Genomic DNA, 12,999 nt, shown 5'->3' on the forward strand with positions numbered 1-12,999 from the left:
AGGATACTGCATACATCATGGTGAGGTTTAGTAGTAGTAAGAGTTCCTGAATGATTACAAGTTTGTTTTTATTTGGATGAGCATACCCATTGAATGTAATTATCACAATAAGGATCATGGTTGTAAATATTAGTCTAAGTTTAGTTTGTATTGCACAGAAACTGAATAGCATACTCGTCACAATGGTATGTACTGCAATCCAATTATAGTGTTTGTCTTTGTACGACCTTTGAAATGCATCCAGTATAGATTTAAAGTGCTCTGAATTGTGATACAAATCTTGTAAACAACAAAGTGATGTTGAAAGGAATCAATATTAAGAACAACACAAGACATGTGATGAACAGTATGGTAAACTTTATTCCAAACAGTGGAACACTGGCATCAATAAACCACACTAACTGTTGATGACCACTTGGTAGTTCAGTTATGGTAGACTAAGAGAACAACACTGTTGATACAGCTCTGAGGATACCTGTGTAGGATAGTAGGAACAAAGTAGCTAGTACAGGAAGAGATCTAGTATAAGTCCATCACAGTATTTTGGAGGAATAACAACTTGCTACAATAATTGAAGTAGCAATAACAATGAGATAAAAAGGAAAGAGCAACTGTAAGAACATCTTAGTATATCCATCCATTCCATTATAAAACATGTATCAACACCCAAATCTAAATTACCAAATAAAACAAATATTCTAAGTGGTTTAAACACATTATGATTTACCAGGAAAACAGAGTCATTGATACTAACAATGTTAGCATAAAATATTATTCCATTAATAGTTCCATTAGTAACTGTGAGGTTGAGAAGATAAAGTAACACCACCAAAACAAATTCCTGCCACTATTACTATGAGAATGATGAGAATATGTACATTAGTATACTTCATACACCTTGATGATCCAAATACCATACTAAGTCCTTGTTGACATTGTGAACACAAGATACCACTCCTATTAAACTGACACTGTAAGTCAGGATTAAGAAAGTGCAGCTGTGATATGTGTGGTATCCATTAGACAATTATGTAATATTAATAACTAGTACTGTTAGAGTAATAATGAGCCGTTATCCAAGCATTAGCAGGACGTGTGATAGTTGATTGAACAATATAACATGTGTCAATGTGAATGATATTGTTATGAAGACAAGGATCACAATCGCATACTCCATCTTGTAAGGTAAACCCAAATGGACAAGATAGTACTTGTACATAAAATGCTTCATAAATATTATGTTGACAAGGTGATGCTGTTAAAAATAACTCACATAACTCTTTAGCTTCAGTAACAATAGTGAAGTCAAATGTACTTGAATAGTCTGTGATAGTTTGTAATGATGGCAGATTAGATTCTTACCATATAAACAAAACTGGCCATGGCATTATCTTTAATTTTTTACCACATCTCACAGTCAAATAGAATGGGTTCATTACAAACACACTTTACATACTGTAAGGTTCAGACGAGGCCAAGAAGTTTTAGCGTTTATTCAACTAAGAGGAGAAGAATGGAACTCTAGTACACAAATTATATTTATTTGAATCATTAACATAACTTTGTTTGGTATGTAGCTGGATGAATGAAGGGCATACACTTTCTAAGACTCTAATTGGATATCTATTGAGAATTTGAAAGCATTTTTGATAGTTATTTAACAAAATGTATGCTTTGCAAAGCATGTAAACTTATCTAAGATAAAACGTGTTTGATGGTAAAGCTTAATGACATTAGAATTGTGACTGTTCTATTAGAGTAATGACTGCTCTATTAAAGTATCTCAATCTTTGCACAAAAAAATTGCCTCAGTTTCTTCACAGTGTGCAGTAAAGCACATTTTAAACTGTTGTAACTGTTGTCTCCTAATTACTCACTGGTTCCTATACAGTGTGAATGATTCCTAGTTTGTTTTTGAAGTCAATATAGTCCTATAAGTCTAAGAGGGCATTGTCTCAGATCTGCTTGCAGAACATAGCTAGCTGAAAACAGAGCAAAATGGCTACTTTGCGTGGTCAGTGAAAATTACAGTGTGGCTACATTTCAACTGAAGAGTACAATTTTGTCAGGAGTATATTACAGTAGTAGGACTGAGTTTTCCATGCATACATATGTAGCTACTGTATGTCAACCTTGTGATTAGCATCAGTACCTGCCCTACCATATTGAGCTGCAGTGCAGCTGTTGAAATAGGGGATAGGTCAGTTGTACTATGACACTTTGATATTAATGAAACAATAATTGTTACACTGTCAAGTGAAATGATATCACAGTTATCAATGTTACTGTAGTATTTGGTCATAATGTATGCTAATGATTAACACACTCATTCTTGCTGTAAATGAACTGTTACAAGATGAATACTGTTCCAATGACTATCACATGATGTTACTGGACAATGAGCATAAAATATGCTAATATACTGTGTATCACTCAATTATTGTGTAATAGCTGAAATATTCATGTACACAAGATGATGTTGTACTACGTACTTCTGAATGAGGTGTCCAGTTCATTATTATCCACTGCTCTATAATATATTGAGAGATTTAAATTATGGTGTTCTGTATCTTGCAGTACAGTAATATTCTATACAAGTATAAGGAAAAATTAGGAATTTTAAGTACGATTAGGGATTATACTGTAGCAAAAAAAAAGTAGGAAAACAATGGAGGTCACCCACACCTGTAGATATACTAGTGAACATCTAATCCCTGATCCAGTCTATACCCATGACTGAAGTGGGGATTAAATGTTCACTAGTACAGGGTACAGAAAAAACACAAATTTAGTTGACTGGTAAATGGTTCAAATATCTATATGTGTATTTTGGTATTATGTATGTGAGTATACTTTATTATTATTATAGTACAGGAATAAAATAATAGGCACTAGGCCTGTAATAGTCCTGATCCTAAGATTCTATATACAACAGAGAAATAAAACCTAGGTATCACATTTAATGTTTTGGTAAAAAGTGTCGCATCTCATCTTAAATAGTGATAAAGTTGGTGCTGGTGTTGTATACTGTTAGTCAAAAAGAAAAGAACTGTCTAACTGATTTAGACAAAATATCTGTACCTACTTGTTCGGTCAACTGAGCCTTAATGTAATGTCTGTGTGTGTCATGTGATACATTCCTTGGAGTTTACTGTTTGTTTTTTTTAAATAATAATAATATAATAATTTGTAACAGAGTTTAATATGATTCATTAACCTTGCGTAATCTAGGTGATTAATAGCATCTTTAAATCTTTAGTTGGTTTCACATGTTCATTCAAGTTTGTACCTTCCCTGTAGCTATGGTGATAGACATCAGCTTTTATTATGACTGAGAATAACTTTCATAACCACTCCTCAATTGTACCTTAGTTCTGACATACAGTACTAGTTGTGTATAGTTGTGTACAGATGTTTATTGACATAATTAAAGCAAGTACAATGAAACATTCACTATGTTGTGTAGGCTATCATACTCATATACACATTTTAGTATTCTATTAGTGATGGATCTAAGTTCCACAGCTATGGTAAAGGTAGAAAATAGGTGGGTATTTGAGCCACTTGAATCTCCATTGACTGGGTTGTATTGCTAGTCTCTAGTTATTTAAAGATTACCAAGATAAAGCTTGACAAAATTTTAACAGTGGTTAATCCCCCACTACCTGGGAAAAGTAATGGATTCCACCATTAATGTTTATCTCTCCACAACTCTTGCTCCACCCTTCAAGTTACAATTAATTTGCCCAGAACTTGTGTAAGAAGGTTCCTGTCTAATGGCTTTTGTTTATAGGCATCCAATGGATCAGGTAATGCAAATAGGTAATCAGTATTTTGTTTGTAGCTATACATCTAGTGTACACATGTAAAATCAGTGTATGTGTGTGAGCTGTGAACGTGTGGAAGAGATGAATGTGTTCCAGCACATGTGCTATGTGTGTGATTTGACAGTGAAATATTATAATTGTATGACTTTATCAGTGAATTGGTTGACCATAAAAATTTAATTGGGCAGCCATTAATAGCTTATATTGCACATTCCATCATCATGTTGTAGTCTACAGCACTAAAAAAAAATCCATGCCAATAAATTAATTTAGTTGAAAGGTTATTAGAATAGATATCTGCCTCTGCTTACCACTAAACCAAGAATCATGTACTTATATAACATACATACTTTACAATTTCTTGTAATAATCTCCTACAACATGATAAAGATTATTATAGTTAATGTTGATGTACTAAATTCTAAGTGTGGTTCCTGAAGGCTTTAGACAACCCAACAGCTACAGTATTACAGTTTGGTTACTCAGTGAAGAAGAAACTATTGTTTAAGTACAGATGTCAGAGTGCACTACTGTATTAGTCTACTGCTACTGTACAATGTTAGTGCATGTACTGTGGAGAATGATTTTAATACTTTTACAGCATAGTAGTACTGTATATTAGGGATCATGAGGTTTGCACTTTCTTACAAACCAGAAACCAGCCTTACAATACTTCATGGCATCTTGGTAGTATTGGTTAGGTGTAATCAAGCCTAAAATGCCTTCTGGCAGTGTGACTCAAAACACTTCCAATAGGTTAATACATTTTCAAGTGGAATATTTGCTCACTCTACTCACTCACTCACCCACTCACTCACTTCCTCGCTTGCTTGCTTCCTTACTTACTTACAGACAAGCTTACTGTAACTAAGACTGTGTGCTTGATTTTTTCACTGTTAGATGTCTACAGGTGTCTTTTGGCATACCACAGTACATCCACACATTATGGCAATTTCTATTCGCTGACAGCACAAGGTGTTGATTTGTGATAGACCAGGCAAGCCTTCCTACTGTTTATAATGGTGTAGTCATCCATACTTCCTTAGTTACTGGATTGACTGCAGAAGCACTTCTTGTATTGTTCTTTGTTTGTAACACTGTGCATCGGTCTGAACACAGCCTGGCAAAAACGAAGCATAGTGGCCACTTCACTTTCAGTAATTGATAGTTAGGGCATGTATTGAGATGTAAAATTGATTTTATGAGATGTCTGGTGCCATTCTTTCTTTTGATGTGGTATGTGCAGGTTTACCAGCCATAATTACCGTAGAATTTCATGCATGTACGTATATATTAAGTGCATATTATTTAAGCACATAATACTCATTTCTTGTACATAATTAAGCACATGTAAACAAACACGAAGTTCCAACATGAGGTACAGCTACACAAGAAAATAAATGCTAGAGGTTTGCCAATGGCGTAAGGTGCAAAATTTCATCTTGCATGGCCAATAATAATAATTTGCCTTTCACTATGTTTACTAAGCAAAATGGACTTTTGCAGTTTGCTCCACGTGACGGATTTGCACAGAAACTAGACTCCTAATGTAATGTTGGTACACATGGTGACTGCAAATCACACCACTCCAAGAGAGTGAATCTGTAATACTCATAATGATGTTTATTTGTTATCGAGATACTCTAACAGAGTAGTCATCGTAGTATAGTCTACTCTAATAGAGCATTCAATGCAGATTATATAGTCACTGTTCTCATTACATGTAACTATGTAGCTAAATTCATTTTGTGATTGCTTTCTCTTTTTTCCCTGAGCATATCAGCTGTGCTGTCTGCTTATAAATATTATAATACACTGCATGGTCTAAATCATTTACATTTATGTTAATTGTATTAAATTACTTTTTCAAAAGTACAATGAGTCAACTGCATGGCATTGCATTGCAATGAGCTAATTGATTGTGCATTAGCAGTTACAATCAAAAATAGTAATATAGCCTCCACATGCCATTTCAAAGCACATATTTTCAAAATTTTCCTTGAGGGAGCATGCCCCCAGACTTTACAGTTTGACATACTTAGCACAATGCAGTTGATCATCACATGAAAGAGGTAATCTCTGACTTGAACATCCCATCAGATCAATAAAAAGTATAGTGTGCACGATTATGACCCCCCTTGCAGTCCATGGATGGCCTGACCACTCGATGAAACTATCTCTGGAGTAATTCAGTTTTTTGTGCCAGGTGAATGCAATTAAACTGGTCTAATAATTGAAGCATGGTATACTGTAGCATTAACTAAGCTGTAGCATTACTTATGACATAGAAAAATGCTCAGAGTCTTCAGAACAGTTTCTTCCATCCAACCAGTGAGTCAACCTGCAAATGTTGTGCCTCCCATACTTGGAGTGTTTGTGAATCAGTTGAGTCAGAAGCAGACCATTTCAATTAGGTTAATGAATAAACTTTGCCTCGGTAAAAAAAAAATATTTTCCTGGCTACATCACTGGCTACTCCCTACAAACTTAAATGTTCCACTTGTATATGAGGCTCTCCTATATTCATTTTAGAATATGACATCATAATAAAATGCACAACAGGCTAATGTACTATGTCATTGTAGTGCTTGTTAGCAAACTAGGTGGACTAGATTAAAATTCTTTGAAAACTATGACAATGCATTTTTCTTGTTGCACGTTACATTCTAATAGAACATTTATAAATTGAAATCTTTAAAGTTTATGGTAAACAATAATATATAATGGGAACACTTTAGAGCATAATAGGTGAAACTGTTTTGGACACACTTTTAAGCATATTTGTCACCACTGCTGCATGCTTGATGTACAAATCTTTTGTTCGTCCCATATTAGAATATGGAAATATTATATGGGGTCCACAGTTCATACTTGATCAGCAGTCAGTTGAAAAAATTCAAAGAAGAGCTACCAAGTTAGTGAGCGAAATTAAAGACTTGCAATATGTTGACAGATTAAACCACCTAAACTTACCATCTCTCAGATATCGACGTCGTAGAGGGGACTTAATTTACACATACAGACTATTCATAACATGCTGGACATGGATAGCTCATCTTTATTTACCCTTCGATCATCTTCTATAACAAGAGGTCATGATTTAAAGATCTACAAACTACACGCTACCTGCTTGCCACGCCGTCACTTTTATTCAGTAAGAATTATAAATGATTGGAATGGACTCCCATATGACTATGACTCAGTTAATGTTCATTCAACCAATTTGTTTAAGACACACCTAGATAGATTTTATTATGATTACCAGTATGATATTGTATAGTTATTTTTGTAGTAGTTTGATTGTTTAGATCAGGTTTTTACAGGCTTTGCCTCCTTACCTGTACCCCCAATAATAATAATAATAATAATGCTTAGTGAATAACACGCCAAAACTAATATAGCTTTTTGTGTGTGTTTAATCATAGATATTATATTAATAACACATGATTTTTCTGCCCTGTTTCCATTTACTCGTGCTGCCAAACATAGATAGTTTGGTGTTCCTGCTACAAACCTGCAAGTTAAAACTTCAGGGTTTCCAGAACCCCAGGAAACCCCCTTAAATATGCTCTTGATATATATGTTTGTTTGTGTGCGCACTGTATTTACCACATATAGATTAAACGATTTATAGTATCGATGACTAATCGATTAATAAATATAGTAATCGATGACTAATCGATTAATAAATTAATTGTAACTGGGAGCCCTAGTCAGAAGCCACTGTTTTGGTGATATTAAAAGCATCATACTAATACTACGTACATACAGTATACGTATCTACTTGTCCCCATGAACAAAGTTATATTATATTATTACTGATGCAGTCAATTTTATGAGTCAGTGGCTTTCCATCCAGGTATGGACAGGTAACATTATTACATGAAATCTACTAATAAGAGTTTATTGTATTAAGTAGTGAGAGAGAGTGTCGAGCTGAAGCACATTTGGTAAACATACTGTGTGCAGTTTAATACCAACACTCCAGCAGAATTTGTGAAGAAGTTTTTGGAGATTTGCTCCAGGTGCACTGGTTTGTTCACTATAAAATTGAATAGTTTTTATTTTATTGACATTTCACACTGTCTCACATATCTTTTCATTCAAAATACATATTACAGAGTTGCAAGTACTTTGAGAAAGAGCAGCTCTTGGAAAACAGGATGAAGGTTGGTATGCTAAAACTCTGCTTGTCATTTCAGACCATTTAAATATGTGGACAATTCTGAGTGAAACTATTGCTGTGTTTTAGCGTGGATTTCATGGGGCTCAGCCGGTCTGATGAGTCACACAACAATGCTTTGACTGTAAATAACTCGCCAAAATTAATCCAGAACTTTATCAAGATTTTATTAAAGAACTTCTGCATGCATACAAAAGTTCAATGCTCCAATGCAGTTGTCATAAGTTGCTACTACACAACACAGCCAGTCTGTGGAAGGTGTTAATTACTAATGCAGGTATCAAATTTCCAATGTAGATACACTGTGTAAAGAAAGTTCAATTCAGTTCAGAACAGAAATTTGAGGGACAAATTAGGTGATTAGTCCAACTAAGATGAAAGCAATTGAGCAGTTGCAAATAATTTAATCAGTGATAAAGGCTTTACTGTTGCTGATTTTCCATTTTTGTAAGTTTTGGAAGATTTGTTTTAGGACATTTCTGATAAGATGAAGCATACAAATTTGACATCTACCTACACTGTATAATAGTTAGACACCAAGACCAAGGGAACTAAGTGATTTAGTAACCCTGATGACCTGAGGCTGTAGCATCCCGAGCTCAGTGAGGGTGCTACTAAGGACCTGAGGAATTACTAAATAGCTTAGTTCCCGTTGGTCGCGGTGTTTACCTTATTTAGGCTATGGTTTAAAGTACATAACTTTATAGTCAAAGCATAAGTGTGGGGTGAAAGAGCAATGCAGAACAGCAGAACAGTTTCTTCCCTGAAGTCCTTAAGCACCCACAAAACTTATTATTCAACCGGTAACCAAAGTAATGGCTAGAGCTACAGTACATGCACCGTTTAGTCTATTATTTGTCCAGAATTATTTTGCAGAACATGGAGAAGAAGAGTACTACAGTACTGCAGTGTGCCTTTCATGTTATAATTATTTATCATGTACAAAATTGCTTGAGGGCGGGTTACTAAGTGAACATGTGTAGATGACTAAGTGAGCATGTCAGGTGACTAAGTGATTTAGTAAACCTGTAAATGTAAATGAGCCATACCATAGTCTGATAGACTTTAATATTACATACTCTTGCTACTAAGTATATTCATTTTGTGTGGCCAACATAATTATGTACAAGAGTACATGTATGGCCTCTTTCCCCAGACTTAATTGATATGACATGTGAAGCCATTTAAAATATTATTATCAGCCCAGGTGCTAATGATATGGCCATAACATATCCTAAAGTGGCTTAGTGGATTGTTAGTATAATGTTGATGCTGTGATATTATGCTGTGTGAGTTTTTTGCTAGTACTGTAAATATGATTTCAAATATTTTTTACTTGTATGTGTGTGCTATATGTCATAAGTACAGGAGCTGCTTGCTAAAGGAAACCGAGCTGTACTGAAAATATTAGTATTGTACGGTAAGTAGACATTTTTATTTCTGAATGAAAGTTAGGGCTAGCTAGAAAACTTGATTACTAGTTTAAATGCTGAACTAATACAGTACAATAGTACCAAGAGTACATAATGAGGAGGGAGAGTGTCACACTGCATGATACACTGTGAAAATGAGCCTGTTAAGTCCTATGGCATTGTTCAAATGACTTTGATTTGTGTCGATTGGTGACTAATTATAAGTATGCATGTGTACACGTGAAGAAACAGAAGCTACTGAGTGAAAGAACAGTTGTACTTGAGAAAATATGGCACATTGTGCAAACTGGGAACTTGCTACAAAGAGCCGGAAAAGAAACAGGCAACTAACCTGGAAAGCATACATTACCAGGAATATCGATGCTGCCTTGGACGAATCAAGTTCCAGTTCACAAGTGCACTGTACTCTGGGTTGTCATGAATATTTCAACCTCATACAAGACATCTTCATTTGAGATTTAATCAAGGTCTCCATTTGCCCACAGTTTTGCTAGTGAAACTGACATGTCTAGTTGGAGTTTCAGTCATTGCGATTCCATGTGGACCACCTGCCTTGAAGTAGAAATGTGTTAAATCTGGGCAATCAATAGCGGTCAGGTTTACAAGAAGAAACTAAGGTATGTGGGTAACTTTACATGTTCATTTTTCACACCCTGTAGCGCAGTTTGACACTCTCCCTCCTCCAATATATACTCTTGATAGCACTGTATAGTATGGATCAAAGTTTGCATCAATGTTACAAAAATCAATCCTGACCTTTCCTTAATGATGTCTTGGCAGCATTGGTTAGGCCCAAACACGACCCACAATACCTTTACAGAATGTCATTTCTTAAACTTTAATTGAATTTCTACTGACTAGCTAACAGATACCAAGCATAACTTGACTATGTACATTTAATGGTAAGGATGATTTCTTTACTGTTCAATGTCACTTAAGTCCAAGATTGTTGTTTTACCTATGGCAGCAGCTATACTGCTTGCATCATGGACTTCCTTTGTCCTTCTTTGTGTCCCATTTCTTTATCCATTAGTGTGTATGGTGATGACTATATATTGAAATACTCTAATAGAGCAGCCATGTATATACACAAATATGAATGGAGCATCATGTAATTAATTCTTGCCAGAGAGTCAAAATAGAGATGACATTACCACCCCATTTATCCCTTCTTGTTTCATGGCTTTTTCAGCATTTCCTATAAATTTTAGATTTTTTAGCTTTTCTTATTCATAATATTACAAGTACATGTACGTATAAGGAAAACTAGAAAATTTTCATTTGATCTTAATTTTAAATATGGATCATAAAAACCGAAGAGATGAGAGGTCATCTACACCTGCACCTATATTAGTGGACATTTAATTCCTACTTCAGCCATGTTATACTCTGCATGTAGGAATTAAGTATTAGTAGACAACCTCCCTAAATTCATTACCTTTATTTCTATGATCCGCACTAATTTTCCTTGCACATGTTTTTTTTTTTTTTGCATAATTCAAGAATGCATACTGCATCAAAGGAAAGAACGAAACTGGCCAGACTTATTAGCAACTTGACACACTCCCTGACTATCAGTTATTGGAAATGGGTGTGGCCATTGTACTTCATTTTCAGTTATGCTCCACACAAAGAAGCGCCTCTGCAATCAATCAAGTTACTAAAGAGGAGTTGCAACAAAACACAATTAATTACTGAAAAGTGAAGTGCCATTCCACTTTTGTTTCAGTTATGTTCTACCTGTTATACAATGTTACAAACAAAGAACAACGTCTTTGCAATCAATCTACAAAAATTATGGATGATTTATTCTCATGATAGCCAGCTGCAGTGACACCATCAAGAATCACCACAAATCAACACCTTCACAGTAGTGGAAAAAGAAATGAGGCACAAAGGAGGATAAAAGTAAGTCCATGACGCATGCACTGTAGCTGTAGCAATAAGAAAAAGCACATTTCAGGCTGAAGTGACATCAAACAGTGGAGAAATCAAGGATGTAGATTTAGCCATAGTTAAGCTGTGCTTGGCTGGAGGCATCAGTTAGTCAGTCAGCAATAATTATATTTTAAAAATTCACATATACTTGTTGGAAGGGTTTGTGATCACTCTACAGGAATATTTGGGCTATACTATTACAAAGAGTTCACTAGCATTATGAACTCTTGCTATTACTGCCAAGCTGTCATGAAGGAAAAATGAAGGTGGTTTTAGGGCAATAGTTTTGGCCAGAATAGCCCAAACCTTCATGATCCCTACCATATAATACTACCGTACAGTGTGATATTGTTTCACCAGTGGTGGGGACAGTATAGTATGTACAAGTTAAGCTGAACCCTGAGAAAACAACTTAAAAAGAATATTGGATTTTTCTTAATATTTCAGTTAACCAGATGATTAGTGGTGACAGTAAAGGTGTCAAGGGCAGGCATGTGCAGTTTGGCTCCATTACAAATACAAGAAAGGTCAATAACTGGCTGTGTACGTTTACGGCTTCCTTATAGGAAATGTGTAGTGAAATCTTTGATTGGCCATGTAGATATTGTGACAGACATTTGATTTAGAATTTTTAGCAGGCCAAGCAATACTACAAATAGCCAATTTTTAAGACTTTGTGTAATTCCATCTTCGAGTTATTAAATGTTTTTTGAGTGTTCAGCTACATATGAGATGGGGTGGGGGGCTTACCAGAGTATATAGAATCTCTGGCAGCTGGGATCTGTGCCCCTCAAAAGCTGTAGCTATTTTAGCTTTCATGGTGTGTCAAAGTCCACCAGAATTAGTTTGAAGCATTTAGCTATAAGTATTTGAAACTAGGGATGAGTCTATTTTGTCCTATTTTTTCTCCAGCAATTATTTTATTTTTCACCTATTATATGCTCCATATTTTGCTCAAAAATTATCTATTTTGCTCAGCATTAATCTTTGTTAATTGACCATTTCTAAGTGCAAAGCTACAATTTCACATTTTCATATATTTCATAATTAGCATCATTTCTAAAAATTGTCACAATAATTACAATATTAACCAACTGGGTGCCTGGTTTTTTAGAAGTAGCTAACACAGCATCAACTTGTACAGATTTGGAAATGTACTGGCAAGTTCCATTCAAGTTTTGTAAAATGATTGAAAAGTCCAATTTGTTGGCATGACTACCAGACAAGCTACTAAAATTTATCTGAATTCTCTACAGACTTCAGTAAACTACCAAAGATTAGATTACCATATCACAACAAATTTTGGCAAAAAAAACTATACTTGGAAAATTGGTGAATTGTCTCCAAATTTCCAAATTAAAAATTTGTCGTACTGTACATAGTTATTTTCATAACATATTCAGTGTTCATGACACTGTAGTCCTAGCAGTTATTAGCATTAATGTTGACAAACCATGACTAATAAGATTTATAACTTGGTCCATTCCTCCACTCCAAATGCCCCCATGACGTGAGACGTTGAAGCCCGGTCACTAATCACTACTGCTGACATGGATGATCCACTGACCTTGGGCAGGACCTGGATTTGACCTGGAGTAATAAAGGCAAGGCTTGTGCC

The 12,999-nt window shown here is 35.1% G+C and overlaps 1 protein-coding gene across 4 annotated transcripts in view; it reads left to right on the forward strand.

Annotated features, from left to right (window-relative positions):
* The first annotated feature begins 9,228 nt into the window (after positions 1-9,228).
* The window catches only part of LOC136264572 (receptor-type tyrosine-protein phosphatase eta-like), a 28,598-nt gene continuing 24,827 nt past the window's right edge, over positions 9,229-12,999 (forward strand). Inside the window, exons 1-2 of one of the 4 annotated variants that reach the window (XM_066059347.1) lie at positions 9,229-9,299; positions 9,379-9,430. Coding sequence is in view for 2 of the 4 variants with exons in the window: in XM_066059340.1 (XP_065915412.1) it covers positions 9,293-9,299; positions 9,374-9,430 (64 nt within the window). In the remaining 2 variants the exon portion in view is untranslated. Of the gene's footprint in view, positions 9,300-9,373; positions 9,431-11,298; positions 11,352-12,999 lie in introns of those variants that run through there. The other 3 variants (XM_066059340.1, XM_066059343.1, XM_066059355.1) reach the window with 3 other exon arrangements.

Source organism: Dysidea avara, chromosome 1 (assembly GCF_963678975.1).
Source record: "Dysidea avara chromosome 1, odDysAvar1.4, whole genome shotgun sequence".
Taxonomy (NCBI): Eukaryota; Metazoa; Porifera; class Demospongiae; order Dictyoceratida; family Dysideidae; genus Dysidea; species Dysidea avara.